Source organism: Sorex fumeus, unplaced genomic scaffold, assembly GCF_029834395.1.
Source record: "Sorex fumeus unplaced genomic scaffold, SorFum_2.1 ptg000029l, whole genome shotgun sequence".
In the NCBI taxonomy this organism is placed as follows: domain Eukaryota; kingdom Metazoa; phylum Chordata; class Mammalia; order Eulipotyphla; family Soricidae; genus Sorex; species Sorex fumeus.
This window is the reverse complement of record NW_026606086.1, coordinates 16,070,001-16,095,941: the sequence shown is the minus strand read 5'-3', so window position 1 is coordinate 16,095,941 and position 25,941 is coordinate 16,070,001. Positions and strand designations below refer to the sequence as shown.

The window sequence follows — 25,941 nt, the reverse complement described above, 5'->3', positions numbered from 1 at the left end:
AGGCTCAAGGGTGTTGGGGAAATTGGAAATAATGGTGATGGGAAGGTGCAATGATGGTGGGATTGGTGCTGGAATATGGAATGTCCGTAACTAAAAGAATGACTTAATAAAGTTATTTTTAACAATAATAATAATAAATAGAAGACAGCTCGGGGGCAGAGGTAGTATGGCGGGTAGCCAATCTGGGTTAGATCCCTCTAACCCTTTCAAGTCCTGCGGGAGCGACCCCTGAGTGTAGAGCCAGGAGTAAGCCCTGAGCACCACCAGGTGTGGCCCCAGCACAGGGGAAGACAGATCAACACCAAAATAAAACTTTTTGGCCTTTGTGGGGAAACCAGCCCCCACCCCTTTCCTGACTGTGCCCCCAGAGCCCAAGCTGTTGCCCGTCACCACGGTGAGTGTCCCCTTGACTCCGCAGACCAAGCACACTCCCCTACGTGCTTTGCACATGCCAAGGGCTGTGTTTGCCCGGTAACACCTCCACGGCTGCAGGCTGGTCCAGGATCGGGTGCCAGTAAGATTCTACATAAGGGACTGACAGCTCAGAGTCTCACTTCCTTCTCTTGGGTGGGGGTGAGCTGGTGAGCCACACTTGGCGATGCCCAGGGGTGACTCCTGGCTTGACACTCAGGAATGACTCCCTGCAGTGCTTGGGGGACCCTAGGAGAGACTGGGGATGGAGCCATTTTCAAAGCAAACACCCTCCTTGCTGAATTGGGACCCGGAGCGATTCACTCCGAAAGACTGATGAACTTTGGACCAAGTTCTTCTCTTCCTTCAAGCCGCGCCAACCTATTAAGTTTGACCTTCAAGCTCAAAGGGTGGCACCTTGTGTTCCTGGCAGACACCAGTGACATCAGATACTAGTGAACACAAAGGGTGCACACCCTGGAGGCTGAGCAGATTGCTGTCCGTCCAGCCTCTGGCCTGAGCCCAGGACCCTGGGCCTTTCCCCAGGGCCTGTGCTACCATGAGTTCCCGCTGGCGGAATCTCGGTGCCCATGGCGGCCCAGCGCTGTGGTGGTTCTTGCCCTCGGCTGTCCTGATGATGATTCTTCTCTACGTCTCCTTCCTGCAAGATCCCTCAGTGACACCGTTAAGGTACGTGTCTGTCCTTTGGCGTTGCTCAAAAACAACGGATGGGGGCTGGCATTATAACTCCGGGGCCAGCGTGATAGTGGGGCGGCAGGGACAGTGGGGGATAGCGCTGGCCTTGCACGCAGGCAGCTGACCTGTGCTTGATCCCCAGCATCCCATATGGTCCCCCGAGTCCACCAGGAGTGATCAGAGGCAGGAGTCAGTCCTGAGCATTGCTGGGTGTGGTACCCCCATGAAAAGGTGGGGGAGAAGCACAACTGAAAAAGAGGTGCTTGACCAGTAATGGGGCATCTCTAGTTTCTAGAGTTTTCCTTTCAGGGGGCTTCGAGAGCTCCTGTCTTGTTTCCAGGACCCAAAGTGCCATTATACTATGTCTTTGTGAGATCAGTTTGCACAAATTGGCTAGTCGCCAGTTCACAGGACTCGTGGGAAGCCCGCAGTCCCCTGTTCTCTTCAGTAAAATTCCAAAATGTTAAAACTCCAGCTACCTGAATTGGATTCATAATTTTTTGCGTATTTATTTACACACGGACATGATGGTGAGGGAGAAGCCACTCCCTTAGTATAAAAATTTATTACCTCAGTTGATTTTCCTTGTTTGCTCTGGGACACACCTGGAAACCTGCAGGCTCGCTCCTGGCTCTCTGTTCAAAGTTCACTCCTGAAAGGCCCCCCCCCAGCCTCCACCCGTCGGAATCAAACTGGCAAGCGCCTTAAGCCCTAAACTATCTAGCCCCGGTATCAAATGCCTATGGTCGGTCACCCTTCCCTAGGGTTACTCTGCTACCTCATTTCCTTCCCATCTGGAGTCTCTCACCTAACTGTGTTTCACTTTATCAACAAACAAACAAAACCACTCATGTGGTTCTTTCCACTGGTTTTTTTGGGGGAGGGGAGGGAGAGGAATCATACCCAGAGATGCTCAGAGTTTCTTCCTGGCTCTGCACTCAGGAATCACTCCTGGAGGTGCTCAGGGAACCCTAGGGGATGCCGGGGATCGAACCCGAGTCGGCCGCATCCCTGCTGTGCTGTTGCTTTGGTCCCCATGAGTGAGAGAACTCTTCCCACCAACCCCTCCCTCTCAAACGTGCTCCCCCACAGACCCACTGAGCACAGGAAGAGCCGGGAAGTTCCCCACCCAGAGTTCTCAGGCACCACTGGGGGACAAGGGGGGCCAAACTGCTCCCGAGATGCCAGGCGCAGCTTCCTGTCCTCCTGTGACAACGAAAGGGCGTCCTGGGAAATGCTTCAGTGGGGAGGGTTCCCGGGGCAGGACTGGAAACTGCATCAGAGAGGGGCTGGTGGCTGGTTTAAAGCCCAGCAGCTGCACATGCATTTTCTAGTAGCTCTCAGGACACTCATGCATATGAGTGAGCGAGACAGGCTCCTCGCAGGGGTGTTCCCAACATACAAGTGATTAAAAACTAGATCTATCTTCCCCCCTTCCTGTCCCTCTTGGCCGGTGCTGACCAGGCCTGCACCCTGGTTTCACCCACCCAGTGACTGTGTTGCATCTGAGAACACACCTTGGCTGTGAGGGCCATCAGGATTGCTCTCAGGATGTGGGATGGAACCCGGGGCAAAGCCAGGCAGGAGCACATGGCTGAGTTTCACCCCCACCTCTGGCGACACCGAGGGGCACTTCTGGGGGAGAGATCCCTAAAAGTCACAGTCTCTGAGGCAACTGTGGGTGCTGGGGATGGAGCCTCATGTGTGTTCACAAAGTTCACAGAGTGACATCCCCACCCTCTGGGACTCAGGACCCACCCCTGCCAGTTGGGTGCAAAATGTTTTCCCAGGTGGCTCGGATCCCACTCGCCACCTTACTGCAAAGCCAGCTGTCCTCTCCTCACCCCGTGCCTGTTTGGTACAGGGAGGCGTGCGTGCAATTGTGAGAGATCATACACGCGCGTGCGTGCACACGTGTACTCTCGCCCTTTGAATCACCTCCCTAACCTCACGGTATTTTTTAAAATTAACTTTTGTTTCAAGTTTTTCCCCTTCCTTCTCTCTGTGTTGCTGTTTTTGTTTAGGCTAGAGCAATAGCACAGCAGGTAGGGTGTTTGCCTTGCACACAGCCAACCCAGGTTCGATTCCTCCATCCCTCTCAGAGAGCCCGGCAAGCTACCCAGAGTATCCCGCCCACACGGCAGAGCCTGGCAAGCTATCAGGGCGTATGACAAAAACAGTAACAACAAGTCTCACAATGGAGATGTTACTGGTGCCCGCTCAAGCAAATCGATGAACAATGAGAGGACAGTGCTACAGTGCTACTTTTGTTTGGTTTGGGTTTTGACCCCGTGGTGCTCAGGGCTCACTCCTGGCTCTGCACTCAGGAATCACGCCTGAGTGATTCCTCTGAGTGGGCTCAGAGGACCCAACGGGGTGGAACCTGGGCTGGCTATGAGCAAGGCAAGTGCCTGACTCACTCCACTTCAGGCTTTTTATTTGTTTAGTTCTTTTCTTTTCCTTGATAAAACAACCTACTGGTCCTATCAATGACCTTTTTCTGGGCGTTGCCCCAAGTTTGTTTATACAAGCTCACCAGCTTCAGTCCTGGTTTCTCTAATGCAGATTTCAAAGAAACACTCTTGCTGACTCTTTCACCGACAAACATTCTACCTTTTGTTAGTCCTTTGCTTTCGCTTCCCCTTGACCCTGGACACTCGAGAATTTAATTGTCTTATTCTTAGTTTCATTGATTAGACAGAGCTCCAGGGATAAATTGATTTTGTCAAGGATGTTTTCTACCCTCACCCCTTCAGCAGAGGGGAATGATGTTGAGTTGTCTTTCCAAGCCTTTAGATCGCTGCAGGTGGCATGATGGTGTCAGCCAGAGTTTAAGGAGATCCTGGAAAAAACTCCCACATCCTCATACATGGAGGGGGGGGGGGTGCGGGGTAGACTTAATTTCAGGGGCCTCTAGTGACAAAATGAGAGTGAGTCACCACGCAGCTTCCCGGCCACTGCAGACACTTCCCAGACCCCGAGAATGAATCAACAGTTGGTAAAGGGGTGATTGGGGAACAGAGATGAGCCGGGCTGGTGCTGGTCGGTGCCTGTCTGAGACGATGGCTGTCAAAGATCCCTGTCCCAGCCTGGCCTTGCCAGCCGGAAGGACAAATTATGGGGTTGGGGGAAACCTCAGAGCTTGCACTGAGTCCTAGCCAGGATTCACACCCTGGCCTTTGCTTTGCTTGGCCCAGCCTTGCCCAAGCCCTGGCCTATTTGAGGCTTAAATTCAATTGTCAGATTAGAGGGGATGAATGGAGTGAATTCCACCCATGGGGTAGAATGGGAGGAGGTTCACACCCCAAAAGTGTGACTTTCTGCATCTGATCCCCAGGACCAGGAAGTGGGAGAGGCTGACTGGAGCTCAGGTTTCCCCTGCACCCCAAGTGGAGCTCATGAGCCAGTCACCCCTCTTCCTCTTGCATGTCCTCCCACATGTGGGTGTGCCCCAGGAGGTCTGGGACCCTGTGACCCACACCTCAAGGGGTCGAGAAGGGATCCAAATGGGCCAGGATCTCTCTCCTAAAAATTAGAAACGGATAGCAAGGGGGAGCTGGGATGATAGCACAGCGGGTAGGGCGTTTGTCTTGCACGCAGTCAACCTGGGTTGGATACCCAGTATTCCATAGGGTCCCCCGAGCACTGCCAGGAGTAATTCCTGAGTGCAGAGCCAGAAGTAACTCCTAAGCATCCCTGGGTGAGACCCAAAAAGAAAAAAACAAAAAAACAAACAGGAGCTGGAGAGATAGCACAGCGGGTAGGCCATTTGCCTTACACGCGGCCGACCCGGGTTCGATTGCCAGCATCCCATATGGTCCCCTGAGCACCGCCAGGAGTAACTCCTGAGTGCAGAACCAGGAGTAAGCCCTGCCCTAAGGGCACCCTCTTCCAGCTCCTGGCTTCCTCAAGCAACTTTCTGCTTATAAAAACATCCCCTTTTGGGTTTTTCCCTTCTTTCTGGTTTGGGCCACATCTGGCGATGCGCAGTGGTCAGTCCTGGCTCTGAGCTCAGAAATCACTGCTGGTGGGGCTTGGGGGTCCCTATGGAATGCTGGGGATAGAACCGGGATGGGCCTGGTGCAAGGCAGACGCCCTCCCTGCTGTGTGATGGCTCTGGCCCCCACTTTCGGGTTTTCTTAGTTAGAAAATACAAGGGCTGAGAACACTCTGTGTTCCACGTTCCCCGGCAGAGAGAGCCCCGAGGAGAGGGCCCCTGCCTGGCCCCCGGCCCCCATGAGGGACAGGAGGACGCTCCCTGCAGAGCCGACAAAGAAGATCACCACAGTGAGAGGACACGCAGGAACCTCGGGGGCTGTCGGCAGCACGAGTCCACAGAGGAAGAAAACGGGGGACAGAGCTGGGGGCGCCACCCCTGAGCCCATGAAAGCCACAGCGGTGCCAAGCAGAGAGCCGAGGAGCACCCAAGGGCAGGGCCGCTGGGGCACAGAGCCCTCCCGGGAACTGGGGAAAGTGGCCCCCACAGACCGGATCCCTGTCCCGGGTAGCGGGGGCAAGGCGCAGGCCCTCCTGGAGGCCAGACTAACGAGAATGGAAAACGAGACCAGAGTGACGGTGACCCCCAAGGCCAGAGCAAAGACCACCGCGGCCAGAGCCTCTGCCCGGAGCCCCAAGGATGTCCAGGCCAGCTCTGGGCCAGAAGCCGGCGACAAGTACCGCATGGACGCGGGTATCCCCCCGACAGTGAGTGGCCGGGCTGGCGGGCGGGGCTGCTGCTGCTCCCCGCTGGCCCTCCGCGGCCTGACCCCCCCCCCTCCCGTGTAGACCTGCCCCGGCTCCTTGAAGGTCAAGGCCGCCGCGTCCCCCTGGCTCGGGAGCCTCTTCCTGCCCAACGTCACCCTGTTCCTGGACTCGGAGCACCTGGACCCGGAGGAGTGGGAGCGGCTGCGGCGCTACAACCCGCCCTTCGGCTTCCTGGAGCTCAACCGCTCCCGTGAGTGGGGGGCAGCCTGGGCGCGTGGGTGGGTCACACCCCCTCCCGCCCGGCCCTCACCGCCCGCCCCCCACCCCACCCCGCAGTGGTGCAGAGTGTGGTGGCCCACTTCCCGCCCGGACCCCCGCGGCAGCTCCTGGCCGGCCTGGCCCGCGGGAACCCCCCCTGCGTCCGCTGCGCTGTGGTGGGCAACGGGGGCAGCTTGAATGGCTCCCGCAAGGGCCAGGAGATCGACGGCCACGACTACGTGTTCCGGTGAGCCACCGGGAGGGAGCACTGTGCAGGGCGCACTGCGGGGTACCAGGCGCCTTCCCACCCCACACCCACGCCGCGGCCTCTCTGCAGAGTGAACGGCGCCCTCACGCGCGGCTTCGAGCGGGACGTGGGCAACCGCACCAGCTTCTACGGCTTCACCGCCTTCTCCCTGACCACCTCGATGGCCAGCTTGGGCAGGAGGGGGTTCCCGCACGCGCCCCAGGGCAAGGTAAGGGGGGGGGAGCAGAAGGCCCGGCCCAGGTAGTGGGGGCGCCTGCCAGGCCTGTCCAGTCCGAGGAAGGGACACAGGCAGCGTGGAGGCCCTCTCCCCGCTCTCAGGACGTCCAGAGTGGGGGCCAGTGGGGGCCCACCTGCTGTCCCCGCCTCAGGACGTCCAGTGGGGGGGGCCACCTGCTGTCCCCTGCTCTCAGGACATCCAGTGCGGGGGCGGGGGGCCCACCTGCCGTCCCCCCCTTTCAGGACGTCCACTACCTGCACTTCCTGGAGAACTCCCGGGACTACACGTGGCTGCAGGCGCTGCTCCTGGACCAGCCCCTGAGGGAGAATAAGCTTGCCTGGTTCCGGTACTCCCTGTCCCCCTCCTCTCCCCCATGTGTGCTCCCAGAGAGGGAGCAGCTGAGAAGCAGGGGGCACATGGGGACCCTCTGACCCATTCCGGGAGATGAGGGGCAGCCACGGTCAGTGGGTACCCTGATCCAGCTGCTCCTGCAGGCGCCGGCCACGGGAGGCCTTCCCCGATGACTTCAGCCTGGACAGGTACCACCTGCTGCACCCAGACGTGCTCCGCTACATGAAGAACAGGTGCGTGGGGCGGGGCTGGGGGGCCGCTGCTACCATTCATCACGGGGGTGGGGGGGGTGGGGGGCACACCTGGCTGTGCTCGGGGGTTACTCAAGGCTCAGTGCTCAGGAATCACTCCTGGCGCTGCCTGGGGGACCCTATGGGCTGTCGGGGTCAGGCCCAGGTTGGCTGTGTGCAGGGCCGACGGCCCCGCCCACCTCCCAGGTTTCTGAGGTCAAAGACCCTGGACTCCCGCCACTGGCGATTATACCGGCCCACCACGGGGGCCTTGCTGCTGCTCACGGCCCTGCAGCTCTGCGACCAGGTGAGGCCAGGGGGCACGCGGGAGAGTGGAAGGAGGGGCCACACCCACATACCCCCCACCCGTCAGCGACACGCTGTCACCGCTGTACAGGTGAGTGCCTACGGCTTCATCACCGAGGGCCACAGCCGCTTCTCCGACCACTACTTCGACCTGTCGTGGAAGAGAACCGTCTTTTACATCAACCATGACTTCAATTTAGAGAAACAGCTGTGGAAGCGACTGCATGAGGAAGGCATCATCCAGCTGCACCAGCGGCGCTAGGCCCGAGCCACAGGCAGGGGCGGGGGCGGAGCTGCCTGTCCACCCACGAGGCCGCAGGGCTGGGGGTCCACGCCGGGCACAGGGCTGGGCATCTCCATGCCGGGCGCAGGCCTGGGGGTCTCCACGCCGGGCGCAGGGCTGGGGATCTCTCCAGAGCCATCTGCCTTTCTATGACGACTCCAGCCATTGTCCGAGCCCCCTGACTTCCGAGCAAACGCACAGAGGGAGATGCATCCGGGACAACAATGACTGGTGGAGGCCATGGGACGCCGTGGGGTCCCGGATGTGCAGTGCGCCCCATTCTTCCTTCTTTCGTTTTTAAAAATCGAAGCACTGGGGCTGGAGCGATAGCACAGCGGGGAGGGCGTTTGCCTTGCACATGGCCAATCCGGGTTCGATTCCCAGCATCCTATATGGTCCCCTGGGCACCGCCAGGAGTAACTCCTGAGTGCAGAGCCATGAGTAACCCCCTGTGCATGGCTGGGTGTGACCCAAAAAGCAAAAAAAAAAAAAAAAAAAAAGTAGAAGCACTGTGAGAGGCACTGTTACAAAGTTGCTTGTGACTAGGTGTCAGTGATACAGTATCCCAACACCAGTCCCTTGGTCAGGTTCCCCCCTGCCGCCCACCCCAGCCTCCCCCCACAGCAGGCGCTTGTGGCTCCTGCAGTTCTGAAAGGTTAAGGTGGGGACCACGGGGACCACGCCCCCTCCTTGCAGCACCCAGGTCTTGTCCAGAGCGATCATTTCCAACCATCACTGTCATAGTGATCCCTCCTCTGTCTGATTCCCCCCACCACCACCACTGTGACAAGCTTCCGACCATGGACCTGTCCTTCTGAGGACACCCAGTTTTGTTTTGTTTTTTTAATTTTTTTTATTTTATAAGGTGATTCACAATATTTGATTACGGTTAATATTCAAACACCAATCCCACCACCATGACACCTTCCCACCAGCAGATTTGGGATGTTTCCATTCCAAGCCCCAATCCCTGTCCCAAAGCACAACCAAAATAATATACTTTGTATTGTCTGTTAGTGGAAGGGGCTGGAGGGGATAGCACAGTGGGTAGGGAGTTTGCCTGGCATGTGGCTGATCCAGTTTTGATTCCTTCACCCCTCTCGGAGAGTCTGGCAAGCTACCGAGAGTATCCCACCCGCACGGCAGAGCCTGACAAGCTCCCTGTGGTGTATTCAATACGTCAAAAACAGTAACAAGTCTCACAATGGAGACATTACTGGTGCCTGCTGGAGCAAATTGATGAACAATGGGAGGACAGTGCTACAGTGCTGTTATGGAAAACCACTGAAAATGCCACAAAAAAAGTATCTATAGAGGAGACAGTGTGAAGATCGTTCTATTTTGGCAGGGGCCATTTAAGACATTCTTTAGAATGTCACTAACATGTTGTTAAAGGTTGAGTGGCCTGAGCTTTTGTGTGTGTGTGTGTATATATATATATATATATATATATATATACCCGAAACATTGTATATATGCATATATATAATATATATATTACCTTCTGTGATTGGTCTTAAAGCCCATCAGTGTGGTGTGGTACTTATGGAGAGTGGGTAGGGAGTGTTTTATGATGTGTCACGCTTGCGGCCATGCAATCCAGGAATATGTTCACTCGTATGTGAGGCTCGGCCCCAGTGTGTGGGGAATGGCCTTGAGTGTGGCGGCGGTTGGGTTCTGGAGGTTTTCGGCTGCTGGGGCTGAGTCCCCTTGGGTTGGGGAGGGCTCTCACCCGCCCCCCTCTCGGGTGGCCCGAGTGAAACAGTCTGCTGTGGAGTCTGGTGGCCTGGCTATGGCAGGCATCATGTTGTTCCCTTCCGGGAGAAAAAGCCATGTGATCTGGATGGTGGCCAATGAGGAGATCATCTGGCGCCAGCAGGATAGGACACCCGGTTCTTTTCAACTAATGGGGGGCCAAGTGGTCAGTACCAAACACTCCGCTGAAAACTTCCCTTCACTGATCACTAGCTCCCTGGTCCTGAGGAGGCCTGAAGGGGGGGGGGGGGGAGGAGCTGGCTGGCAGGTCCTGTGGGAACCGCAGACCCTCAGGGAGTGGCAGGGAACTTTGAAGGACCCAACCATTCACTCCAGCAGTCCCGACTACCTCGGGGGGGGGGGGGGGGGGTCACATTCTAGAAGGATCTGCACTTTTCCTGGTTTTCAAGCCACTGGAATCAACTCCAGAATGGCAGGGAAATGACTGTCATAATTATTTCTGTCCCTGGAAATACAAATAAAGGTGTAGAAAATATTACCCATAGGGAGAGTGATGCGGTTCATCCCTGTGGGTGAATCTGTTCCCTGTCCTGATGGCTCGTGTGGGCATCTCCCCCCTGGCTTCTCTCTCCATTCTTAGTGTTCTGGTTTTGGGGCCACACCCGGTGGTGCTCAGGGCTTATAACTCTGTGCTTAGGGGTCACTCCTGGTGTTCAAGTGACCACCTGTGGTGCTGGGGATCAAACCATTCACTCCAGCAGTCCCAGGGATGAAACCTGGGTCAGCTGTGTGCTGGGCAGGTGCCCTCCCCGCTGTACTATCTCTCCAGACTCTGGGTTCTCCTTTGAACCACTAGAATTATTGTACTATTTCCTTCACTGGTGGTCTTTTAAAATGAGAAACTGCTTTGAAGGTCTGAATGCACATTTCATGTGATGAAAAGAATATGAACTCTTGGTGAAATCCAAGAGCGGAGGGGAGAGGGAGAGAGAGGGAGAGACAGAGAGAATATAATGGAAAAACTCCTTTCAGACTTACAGGACTTAAAAGCAAATTGCTCTGCCCAAACGAGCATTCAGTATCAACTGTGATTGGCAGGTGGCGACATTTTGGCACCTGTTCTTGGTGGCCAGCTTCTCTCAAAGTTTCTGAGCTACTATATTGTTGTTTTGTAAATTAAAAAAAATTTTTTTTCATGCTTATTCTTCTATATGAATTTTTTTTTGCTTTTGCGCTACACCCAGTTGCACTCAACGTTTATTGCTGATTCTGCATTCAGGGATCACCCCTGGCAGGTTCAGGGGACCATTTATGGTGCTGGAAATTAAACTGGGTCAGCCGTGTGCTCTCTCTGGCCCTTTCTATGTAAATACTAGTATCTGCCTGGGATCTAGGAAGAATGTTTTATTTTGGGACCACGCTCTGCAGATCACTCCTGATTCTGTGCTCAGGGGACGTTCCCAGGAGGGTTCAGAATAGCATGTGCTACTGGGGATCAAACTGGATTTGGGCATATTTAAGGCGAGCACCCTAATTGCTGTACTGTCTCCCCTGCCCCTCATACAGATCCTAAACATTTTTTAGATTTACTGCTAAATATCTTCTTTCCTACTTGTGAAAATGGAGTTTCTCTATGTGACAGTCTTTTCCTGCTATTATAAAGACTGTTGATCTGTGTGTATTAGTTTTCCTTCTTTCTTTCTTTCTTCCTTCCTTCCTTCCTTCCTTCCTTCCTTCCTTCCTTCCTTCCTTTCTTCCTTTCTTTCTTTCTTTCTTTCTTTCTTTCTTTCTTTCTTTCTTTCTTTCTTCTTTGCACCCCAGCATAGGGCATTTGCCTTGCACACAGCCAGCCTGGCTGAAACAGGTTCGATTCCTCCGCCCCTCTCGGAGAGCCCGGCAAGCTACCAAGAGGATCTCGCCTGCACAGCAAAGCCTGGCAAGCTACCTGTGATGTATTTGATATGCCAAACATAGTAACAACAAGTCTCATGATGGAGATGTTACTGGGCCCACTCGAGCAAATCAATGAACAATGGGAGGACAGTGACCCCAGCGATACACAGGGGTTACTCTTGACTCTGCACTCAGGAATTACTCCTGGCAGTGCTCAAGGGACCATATGGGATGCTGGAAATTGAACTCAGGTCAGCAGCGTGCAAGGCAAATGCCCTCCCCACTGTACTATTGCTCCAGCCCCTAGTTTTATTTCTTGCTACCTTACTATATCACTAGCAGAGGGCCTCTACTCTATGCTATCGGGAAAGAACTTCCAAACTCGTCTCCTCAAACTCCAGCTCAGGCAGCCCCAACATCAGCAGAATGAGGACTAACCTGCTGGTTCAACTGTTGATCCCTGGGAAGTCCCTGGATGTCCACAAAACAACCACTGCTGGCCCAGGGACCCAGCTCCAAGTCCGGGAACATACTTTGCAGGTGGAGGTTGTCTGAGGCTTGGCACTCTATGATCCTCTGGGCACTGCCAGAAATGACCCACACACAAACTGGGTTGGAAATTAACCCTGAACACCACTGGGTATGGCGCACACACACACACACACACACACACACACGCACGCACATTAGTGCCATTTAATGTTTTTCATCATAGTAGATTTAGAAACGAGTACACACAACTGGGGAGGGCTTACAGCAGGGAGGGCGCTTGCCAGGCACGCAGCTGAGTACAGTTCAATCCCTGGCATCTCAGAGGGCACCTGAGCCCTGCCAGGAGTGACCCCTAAGCAGAGCGAGGAGGAAATCCCAAGCATCACCCCAAATCAAAAAGCCTCTTGTGCACCCTGCACCTAATCTACTTTTTGGGGGGATGTATTAGGCTGCACCCACAGTACTCAGGGCTACTCACCCTGCTTGATGCCAGAGGGTCTTTTATTAGTGCTGGGGCCCCCTTGCAGAGCTAGTGCCACCCCCGAAGCTCTTCATAGCCCCATGCGGACGCCATGACTCTCCACTTCATTTGGGAGGATGGAAGAGGAGCCCAGTAGGGCAGGAACCCTGCACCAGGGCCTCCGATCCCAGCAGAACCAGAGGCGAGGCAGCAGAGACTGACAGCCAGGGTCGGGGTGGGGGGGCTCCCACAAATGAGCTTTCCAGGAGGCCCTCCCCTCCCAGTCCCTTCTGTTGTTAGAATAACATTATTTGTGCTCAGAGCCAGAGTGAGCACAAATTCAGCTGGTAGGGTGCTTGCCTTGCATGTAGCCAACCTGGGTTTGATCCCCCCACATCCCATATGATTCCCCCAAGCACCCCCAGGAGTTAACTCCTGAGTGTAGAGCCAGGAGTAAGCCAGGAGCATCGCCCGGTATGACCCAAAAACCAAAAACATTTGGTGCTCAAGAGCATCAGGAAGCCCGGGGTTGGGGTACTGTAGGCTGAAGAGCCCCTCATTTTCCTCTCACCCTCTCGGAGAACTCTGGGTGATCTGTAACACACACAACTGTCATATCCGGGACCCCACTGGGCCTCTTACCCCAACACCTCACCTCTTCTGAGCCCTGTCTCTACCAACCCCCCACCCCAACCCCCCTTCACAGTGCAGAAGGATGAACTTGCAGGTCATGACCCCTGACCCTGGCAGAGGCCCCCTCTGCGACTGTGAACTTGCATGCCCATGTCCGCCTGAGCAGCCCCAAGTGGCTGGAGGCGGGCGGCCAGACAGGTGTAAGGTTTGCTGGACCAAATGGCTGCTGGCTGAGAAACAGCAACACATTCCCGGAATCAAAGATCCCAATGGCCAGTCCCCAGCCTGGTAGCCCCAGGCTGCCCGCTGTGCCTCCTTACCAAGCCTACCTACCCAGCCTACCGACCACTCCCACTGGTCTTTGTTCCCTTCCCACCCAAGACGCCTGACACCTCTCACTGAGCCTCTCCCCAGGCCGCTGTGCCCCCAACCTCACTAGAGATCTTCCTAGGGCCTGGGAGTACAACCCCTTAAACTTGTTTCTTCACTTACTCATCTGACAGGTCTCTGTCCTGTCCGTGCCAGGCAATGGCAGTGACCTTTCAGTGGGGACAAAATTTCACCACGTCGCCCAGGTGTACCTGGGTGCTGCTCCACAGACCGTGCAGAACCCCAGATCTACACCCACCCAGCTCCGACCTGTGCCGGGTCACTGTGGTTCCAGGACCCTGATCCGCATCCCCTGCGACCCAGCCCCCATCACACCCCTGGGGGGTGGGTGCCCTTGCTCTGCAGGTGGAGGAAGCCAGGCCTGTCCCAGTAAGGGAAGGAGGGTCCGTCCCAGCCTCACTCCCAAAGCTGCCCTGGGGGCTGGATGCTGTGCAGCCCGAGAAATCCCTCCTGACACCCAGCGATCCCATCACAGGACCACAGAGGACCACACAGAGTGGCTTTTACACTGGCTTTCTGTGACTCTGTGGGCTGCCGCCCTGAAGAGGATTTTCCCAGGGCGAGGAGAAAGGGGACAATCAGGGAAAGCACAGCAGGATGGGGGTGGAGGTGGGGGGACAGCAAAGCCTCTGGAGCCCTCGAGGACAGCCACATGCTGCCAGAAGGAGCTGCTGAGCTGCTGGAAGAAGCTGCCATGGGGGCTGGAGCGATAGCACAGTGGGTAGGGCGTTTGCCTTGCACGCGGCCGATCCGGGTTCGATTCCCAGCATCCCAGCATTCCTGAGTGCAGAGCCAGGAGTAACCCCTGTGTATCGCCAGATGCAACCCAAAAAGCCAAAAAAACAAAAAAAAAAGCCGCCATGAAGGTGTTCTCCGAATACGTGCAGAGGGAATGTGTGCTACGGAAAGCCTGGGGAAAGGCTCATGAAGAAGTAGAGTCTGAGAATGAGAAGAAGCAAGTTTATTGGGAAACTCTGGGAGAGGTTCACGGGTCTCTACAGAGGCCAGTGAAGTCGCACCCAACGTGTGGCTGCATGGGCATCGGATAGGGCAGATCCCCTTGGGGGAAGGGGTGGAATGGGATGAGGAAGTAGGAGCTTCTGTGCAAGCTCCGGGAATTCCAACGGATTGAAAAAATCTTAGGGCGGTTTCATGAGCCCCGGGGCTCACCAGTGGTTTCCAGGTGTCCTATGCTAAGCCCCCTGGGCCTACCCAACGCCTGGCTTTTCTGTTCTCACCAGATCTGTGGATAGGTGATATAGCCCCTGGGAAGTTCTAGAACAATCCTGTCAGGCCCAGAATGGGACTCACTAAAACGTAATTTAAGGTTTTATTTTATTTTATTTTTGCTTTTGGGGTCACGCCCGGCGATGCACAGGGGTTACTCCTGGCTCTGCACCTCTGCACTCAGGAATTACCCCTGACGGTGCTCAGGGGACTATATGGGATGATGGGAATCATACCCGGGGTGGCCACATGCAGGGCGCAAGGCAAACGCCCTACCCACTGTGCTATTGCTCCAGCCCCCCTTTTTTTTTGAGGGGGGGCATTTTGGATCACACCTAGGCTGTGCTCAGAGGTTACTTCTGGCTCTGCACTCAGGAATCACCCCTGGCGGTGCTCAGGGGACCATATGGGATGCCGGGGATGGAACCTGGGTCAACCACATGTAAAGCAGATGCCCTCCCCGCTATACTATCGCTCCGCCCCCTTAATTTCAAAAATTAAGGTTTGAAAAATAAAGCACTGGAGACTGCAATGCTGATTACACAGGTAAACAAGCGCAGGTGGTTGTTCAAAGTCTCAGTCCAGAATTTGTCTCTACCACAGAAGCAAGAGCCTCCAAGCTTCTAATCCTCCGATGATTGGAGCAGGGAACTGTTGATCAAACTTAGAGCCAATTAAAGAATGGCGTTACCCAGAGTCCCGCCCTTTTGTGTCTCCCGCCAAAGACTAAAACCCTGGACTTCACATGATCGACTGATGTCCTGTGATTGATGGGAGCCTTTGCAAATGAGAAGTGGGTCTGGATTGCCCTCCTGGGACCGAAGACTAGAGCCTTTGCTGGCCACAGCAGACACTGATGGCAAGCGTTCTTGCCAGTCCCCAACTCATTGGCCCTTTGGGGGCCCTTCTGGAGACTGTCCCATCTCCCGTGACAATCTTTCATTGGATTGTTAGAAGAGTCGCTTCAACCTCAGCCTTCTGGGTCTTTCTGGATGTGTCTTCTAAGGACTCCTGGATCCACAGTTCCCTCTTATTAATGTTACTATCTCACAAAGACCCTGTTTCCTGATAAGGTCATTAAGCCCAGGTTTCAGGTGAACATGGAGCTCTGTGGGGAGGCAGAGACACAGCAGCTCTAGTCATGTAGCTGTGAAGAACTGCCTTCCATTCTTTGCCTGTTGGGTCACTGAGCGAGTTTGGATTTGTTGTCTCTCTCTCTCTTTTTTTTTTTTTCGCTTTTTGGGTCACACCCAGAGATGCACAGGGGTTCCTCCTGGCTCATGCACTCAGGAATTACTCCTGGCAGTGCTCAGGGGACCATATATGGGATGCTGGGAATTGGACCCGGGTCCGCTGCATGCAAGGCAAACGCCCTACCCGCTGTGCTATCGCGCCAGCCCTGGATTTATTGTCTCTTGGGTTAGGGTGAGGCTGCCAGCGTTGCCCCTGCCCACAGCACTTACAAGTGGATCCTGAGGCTGGAGTGTGCACAGACTTAGGAGGGGCAGAACAGGAAGCTGCAACAAGAGCAGCTGGCGGGTGATGGTTATGGTGCCACAACGTGAATGGCCACGCCCACTGAACTGTGTGTAAGAGGCATAATAAAATGTTATCTCGTCTCTCCTCCCTGTGTGATAAGGAGGTTCTTTAAAATCGCTTTTGCCCCTGAGACCCACCCTAACGAATATGCAAAGAGGCGAGATCATACAGTGGGGAGGGCACTTGCCTGGCACGCAGCTGACCCAGATTTGGCACATGGTCCCCCAGGCACTGCTAGGAGTCATCCCTGAGCGCAGAAATACCACCAAACACGGCCCCCAAATTTGATAGATAACTAAAAACGGGAAGAAAGAAACTCCCTCCTTCCCATCAAAAAGCCACACACAGCTGAAATATTAGCCTGTGTCTCCAGTAGAAAAAGAAACCAAGCAAAAAGCAGGATCCCTGGGGATTCATCCGGTCCAGTTGTCCTTATTAACTGGTGCTGCTGGCAAATCCATAATCACTGCAAAGCCAAGCGAGAGGTTTAACAGGAGAAGGGAGGGACAAATCATTCGCCCAACCTAGGCTGCACACCTCGGCTTTTCTCTCCCCGTCTTTGTGGGTCCTTGATGAGGTCGGCTGTTGCTCCCACCCTCCCACCTCTGTTCCTGGTGTTTCTCTTTCTAGGTCAGCGGATTTAAAAAGATTTAAGGGCTGTGATGCAAAGCAAATTTCCTGCTTTGTCTCCCTGTTCCTTCCTGGAACTTCTGGATCAGCAGTTTTTGTTCATGCTCTGTTTGCGGTGAGCAAGAATTTAGGAATTTTTTTTTCTAAGTCTGTGAAAATGAGGGGATGGAACCACCTTCAGAATGTGCCCGGGGGTCAAGAGAGGGTCATGGGCATGGAGTTAGAGGGTGATCAAAGGGAAGAAGTGGGATGCGAGCAGGGTACAGGCTGAGCTTGCCCGAGGACTCCACACAGCCATTCTCTTGCATCCCATTCTCTGGTTTCTGAAGGAAAGTGAAAGTCCAATGCCTGTGTTTGCAGCAGTAGTAGCCACCTACCAAATGGGCTTATATCTGTCTACAGTATCATTTTCAGATTGATTTACACTAAAGGGTGAAATGTGACCTCTGGTTTATCACATTCTGGCTGGATGCAGCCTATAGTGACCGGTGGTCATCTGTGACAGCCAGAGCCCTTCCCAGATATCTCCATCCCTGTCCTATGCTGTCCCCACCTCACCCCATCTCTCACTAGAGTTCTCTCCTCCTCAAGAAGAGGGTCAGATGCCCCGCAGCGCCATCTTTACAGCACACAGCCGCAGAGAAGAAAGGCCGCGGGGGGGGTAGGGGGTGGGGGGGGGCAGGCTCCACAGCTCCCGGAGAATGCACCAGGTCCCAAAAAGAGCCGAGATCACCGGGAAGTCCCAGATGGGGTAGGTGCCGCATCCCGCCTCCTCCAGATGGAACCCTGGTGACCCGGAGCCTCTACAAGCATAGCTCGAGTATGCAGGAACCAGGACTTTTACTCCAAACTGCCAGGACCTTCCCAGCTCCCAGGTAACCTCTGATTCCGGAAGTCATGCCCACAACCCGCCCCCCAGCGCCATCTTTACAGCACACGGCCACAGAGAAGAAAGGCCGCTGGGGGTGGGGGGGGCAGGCTCCACAGCTCCCGGAAAATGCACCAGGTCCCAAAAAGAGCCAAGATCACCGGGAAGTCTCAGATGGGGTAGGTGCCGCATCCCACCTCTTCCAGATGGAACCCTGGTGACCAGGAGCCTCTACAACATAGCTCGAGTATGCGGGAACCAGGACTTTTACTCCAAACCAGACATTTCCCTATATACAAAGTGATCAATGGAAAGTAAATCATCCAACGTTTCTCCCTGAAAATCAGGCTTAACTCTTATACAAACCACAACACCCAATAGGAGAGAGAGAACAAAAGGGAATGAATGCCCTGCCACAGAGACAGGGTGGGCTGGGGGGGTGGGGGGTGGGAGGGAGACTGGGATCCGCGGTGGTGGGAAATGGTCACTGGTGGAGGGATGGGTATTCAAAATAAATAAATAAATTTTAAAAAATAAAATTAAAAAAAAGAAGAGGGTCAGAGAGATAGTCCAGGGGGCTAGGTGCTTGTCTTGCACATGACTGACTTGGGTTCAATCCCCAGCACCAAACAGGGTCCCCTGAGCACCACCGCAAGGAGTGACTTCTGAACACAGAGCTAGGAGTAAACCCTGAACACTTTCAGGTATTGCCCAAAAAACAATCCTCTCTCCTTAAAAAAAAAGAAAAAAGAAATTCGGGGCTGGAGTAATAACACAGCGGGTAGGGCGTTTGCCTTGCACAATTCCCAGCATCCCATAAGTCCCCTGAGCACCACCAGGAGTAATTCCTGAGTGCAAAGCCAGAAGTAACCTCTGTGCATTGCTGGGTATGACCCAAAAAGAAAAAAAAAACTGAACTAAAACAAAGAACAGATTCCATGTCACACCAGTGAGTATGGCTTATCTCAGAAAGCGTCATCAGGGATGTGAGCAAAGGACCTTCTCCACTGCTGGTGGGAGTGCTGTCTGGGTCGCCCCCACGAGGACAGTTTAGAGACTTCTCAGAAAAGTCTAGACTGGGATGGAGTGATAGTACAGTGGGTAAGCACTTGCCTTACATGCAGCCGACCCAGGTTCCATCCCTGGCATCCCATATGGTCCCCCAAGCATGGCCAGAAGTAACACCTGAGTGCAGAGCCAGGAGTAAGCCCTGAATGCTGTCAAGTATGGTCTGAAACCCCCCCAAAAAAAATAAAACCCAAAAAGTCTAGACTCAGTCTAAGATTCGAGGTGCTACATGACTCAGCAATTCCACTTTTTAGCATCTATCTGCAAACCACCAACACATTCATTTGAAAAGGTATACTCACAGCAAAAGACCTGCATATATCTGCATATATTACTACAGACACATTCACACAGGCAAAGAGACTCTCCAAAATATTAATAATAGGCTGGGAATATAGTACAGCAGGTAAAGCACTTGCTTTGCATGCGGTCAACCCAAGTTCAATCCCTGGCACCCCATATGGTGCCCTGAGCTCCACCAACAGTGATCCCTGAGAGAAGAGCCAGAAGTAAGCACTGAGCAACACTAGATGTGGCCCAAAAGGATAAAAGAAAAAAAGAGAGGAAGGAAAGGAAGGAAGAAAGAAAGGAAGGGAGGGAGGGAGGGAAGAAAGGAAGGAAGGAAGGAAGGAAGGAAGGAAGGAAGGAAGGAAGGGAGGGAGGGAGGGAGAGATGGAGAGAGGGAGGGAAGAAAGGAAGGAAGAGAGGGAGAAAGGGAGGGAGGGAGGGAAGGAAGTAAGGGAGGGAGGGAGGGAGGGAAGGAAGTAAGGGAGGGAGGGAGGGAGGGAAGGAAGTAAGGGAGGGAGGGAGGGAGGGAGAGACAGAGAGAGGGAGGGAAGAAAGGAAGGGAGGAAGGAAGTGAGGGAGGGAGGGAAAAAAGAGAGGGAGGAAGGGAGGGAGGGAGGGAGGGAAGGAAGTAAGGGAGGGAGGGAGGGAGGGAGGGAGGGAGGAAGGAAGGAAGGAAGGAAGGAAGGAAGGAAGGAAGGAAGGAAGGAAGAGAGAGAGGGTGGGAGGGAGGGAGGGGAGATAGGGAAGGGAGGGAGGGAGGGTGGGAAGGAAGGAAGGAAGCAAGATAAAATTTAAAAAGATGACTGACAGTGGGGCCAGAGAGAGTACAGAGGCTAAGATACTGGTTATTCGTGTTAGACCTACATTCGACTCAAAACAACCATAGGGTCCCCAAGCATCACCACAAGTGAATCCCTGAGCAGACATATGTGGGTCTTTTTTTGTTTGTTTGTTTCGTTGGTTCTTGGGCCACACCTGGTGATGCTCAAGTTACTCCTAACTCTGCACTCAGGAAATCACTCCTAGCAGTACCCGGTGGGGCCATAAGGGATGCTGGGCATTGAAACTGAGTCAGCCGGGCTCAAGACAAGTGCTTTACCCACCGTACTATTGCTCTCTGGCCCCCGTTCTTTTTTTTTTTTTTAAGATCTTCATATGGGACTGGAGAGATAGTACAGTGGGTAGGGCATTTGCCTTGCACCCGGCTGACCCAGGTTCAATCCCCAGCAACCAGTATGGTCCCCTCAGCCTGCCAGGGTGACCTTAAGCACAGAGCCAAGAGTCCTGAGCAACACCGGGTGTGGCCCCAAAATCAAAATCTTTCAAATAAATAAATAAAGATCATCGTGGACCAAAGACAGTAGAGCAGGCAAGGCTCTTTTCTTGCTCACAGTTGATTCTAGTTTGATCCTAAAACCCCATATGGCCCCCAGCTCTGCCAGAAGTAACCCCAGAGTGCAGAGCCAAGGGTGAACCCTGACACCGGACCATCCCTCCATGGCTCCCCACCTGTTCGTCGGCCTGGCTGTCGCCCCCACAATATGCCTCTGGGTGCCATCTTAGCACACCATCAGCCTTAGTCCAGAGATGCCCAATTGAATCCTGAAATGGATTAGTGCCATTTAGAAATGTCTCTAGAACCCAACCATTTAGATTCAAGGATTCCAGAAGTGTCTGGCTGCGGTACCCATGATATTCAAAATGAGCAATGGACAAAAAATGATCTAGCATCTGCCCCTGGCAGGCAGGCTTGAATGGTGTGTGTGGGGGGGGGAGGGCGGAATTCAAACAAAACAAAATGCCCAAAAGTACAGAGAGAGTATTGGGGAAATTGCCTGCCATGGAGGCAGGGTGAGGACTGAGATTGGCGGGGATGGGGGGATTGGGGGCGATGTACTGAGAACACTGGTGGTGAAAAATGTGCACTGGTGGATGGATGGGAGTTCGGTCATTGTATGGCTAAATCTTTTTTTTTTTTTTTTTGGTTTTTTGGGTCACACCCGGCGATGCTCAGGGGTTACTCCTGGCTTTGCACTCAGGAGTTACTCCTGGCGGTATTCAGAGGACCATATGGAATGCTGGGAATCGAACCCGGGTCAGCCATGTGCAAGGCAAATGCCCTACCTGCTGTGCTATTGCTCCAGCCCCCTGTATGACTAAATCTTGAACATGAAAACTTCGTAACTGTACCTCACGGTGATTCAATTTAAAAAAAAAATAATGTGGAGTTCATGCCCAATTCAACCAGCTTAATTAATGGCTGAATAAATAGCAGTGCTCCTTCAATAAAAGGGGGGGGGGTGGAAGAAACAGAGTGAGCCCTGAGCACCACCAGGTGTTACAAAGTCTAAAAAAAAAAAAAACCCTAACTAGGGCCAGAGCGATACTACAGTACAGATAAGTAACCCCTGGGCATTGCTGGGTGTGACCCAAAAAGCAAAAAACAAACAACAAAAAACCCCAAAACTACCGGAGCAGCCACTATAGTCCCTTGGCCCACCAGAAGTGATTCTTGAGCACTGCTGGGTATGGCCCCCACAAGACAAAAAACAAAATCAAAAGTCACAGTGAAGAGTTCTAAGCATTGTAGAAAAAGAATAAGTCACATTTTTAAAAATTTTTAGAAAAGCTTTTATTTTATATATTTTTTCCCTTTTTTATTGAATCACCATGAGAACAGTTACAAAACTTTCAGGCTTAAGTCTCGGTCATACAATGATCAAATACCCATCCCTTCACCAGTGCACATGTTCCACCACCAAGAACCCCAGTATACCCCCATCCCACCCCTCCCCCCGCCTGTGTGGCAGATGATTTCCACTTTACTCTCTCTCTACTTTGATTCCATTCAGTTTTTCGACAGAAGACCCACAATTATTATTTGGAATTTCCCCCCAACAATCAGACCTGTGGAAAAGGCATCATTAAATAATTTGTTTTCTATTGCTGATAATGAAGAGCATATAATGTTGCGGCCAAGCGATTTTGGATTTCTGATATTTTAGCAATCAAGTCTGGAGGGAGTTCTGCCAGAAACTGCTGGGTTCTGAGATTGGGTTTTTTGCCTCTGGGATCATGGCCATTCAGGAGCCGGAGAAGCCGTTCATGAATAAATCAACTTTTTTAAAAGAATTGCTACTTGGTCAAAATAAAATAAATGCAATATTAAAGAAAAAACAGTCCTCAAGATGAATCACTCTGGTACATGAATCATTTCGGGCCAGTGGCGATTGAGGGGCCCTGCCCTCCCTGAAGAAGCTTTTCCTCTCCTGGTGCTACTGAGAATTTAGATATTACTTTGGCCATGTAAATTTTTGTCAGAAATAACTCTTGGGACTGGAGCAATAGCACAGCAGATAGGGCGTTTGCCTTGCACACGGCCAACCCAGGTTCGATTCCCAGCATCCCATATGGTCCCCTGAGCACCGCCAGGGGTAATTCCTGAGTGCAGAGCCAGGAGTAACCCGTGTGCATCGCCAGGTGTGACCCCCCCCCCAAAGAAAAAGAAATAATTCTTTGGGGGTTGGGGCAGAGCAATAGGACAGCAGGTAGAGCACTTGCCCTGCACAGACCAAACCGGGTTCAATCCCTGGCATCCCATATGGTTCCCCCAAACACCTCCAGGAGTAATTCCTGAGTGCAGAGCCAGGAGTAACCCCTGAGCATTACTGGGTGTGACCCCCAAAAGATAAAATTTTTTAAAAAATGACTCTTTACATCGGCATGTCTGGGCAAACAGCTAATTACACAATCTCTTATTTTCTTTTTTCTTGATTTTTAATCCACACCCAGCAATGCTCAGGGCTTACTCCTCTGAGCTCAGGTATCACTTCTGGAGGGCTCAGGAGATCGTGTGGGGTGCAGAAATTGAACCCAAATCAGCCACATGCAAGGCCAGAACTTTCCCCTTTAGCCTCTTCACTTCATTTTCTTATATGAACTTCCCTCCTCTACCTTGGAAGCCCCAGGGCCCTTGCACATTCCTGAATCAAGATGCATGTAGGAAAGGGCTGGAGTGATAGTACAATGGGTAAGGCATTTGCCTTTCATGCAGATGACCAGGGTTCAATACCTGGCATAACTTTATGGTTCCTCCAAGCACCACTAGGAGTGATTCCTGAGTACAGAGCCAGGAAGAACCTCTGAGCATCACTGGGTGTGCCCCCCCCCCCCAAGAAAAATGCATGTAGGGCCAGAGAGATTATACAAGGCTTAGGACAAAGATAGGGCTGGAGCGATAGCACAGCGGGTAGGGCGTCTGCGTTGCACGCAGCCAACATGACCGACCCGAGTTCGATTCCTCCGCCCCTCTCGGAGAGCCCGGCAAGCTACCGAGAGTATTCGATATGCCAGACACAGTAACAACAGAGTCTCCAATGGAGACGTTACTGGGCCCGCTCGAGTAGGACAAAGATATCTTGCTTGCAGCTAATTCTGGTTCAATCCCCCAGGCCCAGTTGGGCATGAATGGAAGGAGAGACCCCACCCAGGGCTGCACGAAAGCAAGGAAATAAATTCACTCTAATCTCAGACCCTTGTGTCTCACCAAATATATAAAATCAAATTTGATTTTCTCCTCTTAATCTGTCTTCTATGGATTTATTAGACCAGTTTAACAAGCCCCACTGGCTGGAGGAAGATTTTTTTCTCCCCATGGCAGCACCATTGAGATTAAGGATATAAAATCAACCCCAGATTCATAATTTTCACACTTTTGCTTCCTATTGCTAACCAAGACTAATCATAATTATGTGAAATTATATAAATTAGCATATGTGATATAAGTAGGCCAATAAATGACCTATTGTTAAAATTAGTGTCTCATTTATGACAAAATAGCCTTTCATTTTTCCAAGGAATTCACATTTTCAGGGGTTGGGGAAAAAGCTTCCCACTAATAGGTCTATAGAAATATAAAAGTGAAAACTTTAGAATCTTGAAAAGCATCAGGCTCTAATTGTTTGAATCCCAAATGTGAGTCCATATTCTCTCTGACCCAGAACATCCAGCTGATATTTAAAATTTAGTCATCAACAGTATTTTCTTTTTGCAAGCTCAATTTTTCTCCAATTCAGTGCACAAAATTGTCTTTCTATAAATTCTTGAAATACAACTGGAACAATTCTCATCATGGTTCCTTCCCCATAGGACATTAATCATCATAAAATGGTTTTGATTGGAAGGACAAAACCGGCCCAATACATAATTAGAACATCGAATAAATTTTGATTAGGAAGATACTTGAAATTCATTTCATTCCAGAGACTGCAGAAAACATTGATTTTTAGCAAAAATACTTTTTCACAAAGACATTCACATGGAATGGTTTCAGAACATAAAGTACTTGAAGTTTTGTCTAACCATCATCAACAATCCATCTCAAGTGGAAGTTGTTATCTATACTTGGCTTTTGGGGGAGTTTTGGACCTCACCCAGCAGTGCTCAGGAACAACTTCTAGCTCCATACCTAGGGGTCTCTCCTGGCCTTTCTTGGGGGACCAGGTAGTTCTGGAATCAAGCTGAGGCCCTGCATCCGAGTATATTCTCAGCCCACTGACTTATCTCTCCGGCCCCCATGTTTGGTAATTGAACCACGTAGCCGGCATCTCACGGTTCTGTCTGTAGATATTTCAGTCTATACTACTAACCAGGACTGGAGCGATAGCACAGCGGGTAGGGCGTTTGCCTTGCACGCAGCCAACATGGCTGACCTGAGTTCGATTCCTGCCCCCCTCTCAGAGAGCCCAGCAAGCTACCGAGAGTATATCGCGCGCAGAGCAAAGCCTGGCAAGCTCCCCATGACGAACTCAATATGCCAAACACAGTAACAACAAAGTCTCACGATGGAGACGTTACCGGGCCTGCTACTGGGCCTGCTCGAGCAAATCGATGAACAACGGGAGGACCGTGACTGTGACTACTAACCAGAACACTTTACAAAAGCAACACAGTGCCAGAGCGATAGTTTAGAGGGGAGGGCATTCGCCTTGCACACGGCCGAATGAGGTTGAACCCCTGGCCCCTCATAGGGTTCCCTGAGCCCCACTGGGAGTGATCCCTGAGTACAGAGCCAGGAGAAAGCCCTGAGCACCGCTTGGGTATGGTTCAAAGTTCAAGAAAAATTAATCAACAACTACAACCTGGGTCGCTGGCACCCAGGTGCGAGTCACTGGGCCTTACTCCTCCATTCCGCTTCTTCCTGATCCTCCCTTGCTGCCAGGTGGGCCAGCAGGTGGCTTACTGGCGAAACACCTGCCTTGCACCTTGAACTCTGAGTTCAGCTCCCGGCACTGTACAAGACCCCAGTTTTGATCCCCTGCACCACGTGGCCCCATGGACAGCTGGTGAATCCCACTGTATGGGTTTTTTTGTTTTGTTTTGTTTTGTTTTGTTTGTTTTGGCTTTTTGGGTCACACCTGGTGAGGCTAAGCAGTTACTCCTGGCTCTGGACTCAGGAATCACTCCTGGTGTGGCTCAGAGAACCCTGTGGGATGCCCGATGTGGGGACTGAACTTGGATCAGCCCTACCCCCTGTACTATTGCTCCGGCCCCTGCCCGTAGCACCCGTGGGTCTGAGGAACAGCGAATGTTGAGCCGACAGACTCACATTGCCAGGTCAGGGAAGCCCAGCAGTGACCGAGGGATCCTGAGCACTGTTTGGAGGCCCCCTCCACACACACACCCCAAACAGCTGAATGAAACCCTGGGGAGATGAGCAGAGAAAAACCTGTAGCACAACTTCCGGTCAGGGAATTCCTCGGCACCTGCCTCACTAGAGATAAGACTTTCTTTATCCCAAAGCATCAACTTATTTATTTATTTTGGGCTTTTGGGTCAAACCAAGAGATGCTCAGGGGTTTCTCCTGGCTCTGCACTCAGGAATTATTCCTGGTGGTGCTTGGGGGACCCTATGGGATGTTGGGGATGAACCCGGGTGGATTGCATGTAAGGCAAATACCCTCCCTGCTGTGCTGTCGTCGCTCCAGCCCTGAATGATTTATTATTCATCTTTT

General features: G+C 52.6%; 2 protein-coding genes across 2 annotated transcripts in view; both read left to right on the top strand.

The window, feature by feature from the left end:
- JMJD6 (jumonji domain containing 6, arginine demethylase and lysine hydroxylase) overlaps positions 1-25,941 on the top strand; it is a 151,015-nt gene that overhangs the window by 57,078 nt on the left and 67,996 nt on the right. The gene's annotated exons all lie outside the window — the stretch shown is intronic.
- Positions 971-7,703, top strand: ST6GALNAC1 (ST6 N-acetylgalactosaminide alpha-2,6-sialyltransferase 1). Its single transcript, XM_056115360.1, has 9 exons — positions 971-1,101; positions 5,616-5,811; positions 5,893-6,061; positions 6,148-6,316; positions 6,407-6,545; positions 6,797-6,900; positions 7,049-7,138; positions 7,343-7,442; positions 7,533-7,703. Exons 1-9 carry the CDS (start codon positions 971-973, stop codon positions 7,701-7,703), a joined length of 1,269 nt encoding a protein of 422 aa, XP_055971335.1.

Bases quoted from the DNA above. Each gene is read 5' to 3' on its own strand.
- ST6GALNAC1 (XM_056115360.1), top strand. From the start codon at position 971: ATGAGTTCCCGCTGGCGGAATCTCGGTGCCCATGGCGGCCCAGCGCTG. The intron at 6,062-6,147 runs GTGAGTGGGGGG...CCCACCCCGCAG, and splicing joins CCTGGAGCTCAACCGCTCCC to TGGTGCAGAGTGTGGTGGCC. The intron at 6,317-6,406 runs GTGAGCCACCGG...GCCTCTCTGCAG, and splicing joins GGCCACGACTACGTGTTCCG to AGTGAACGGCGCCCTCACGC.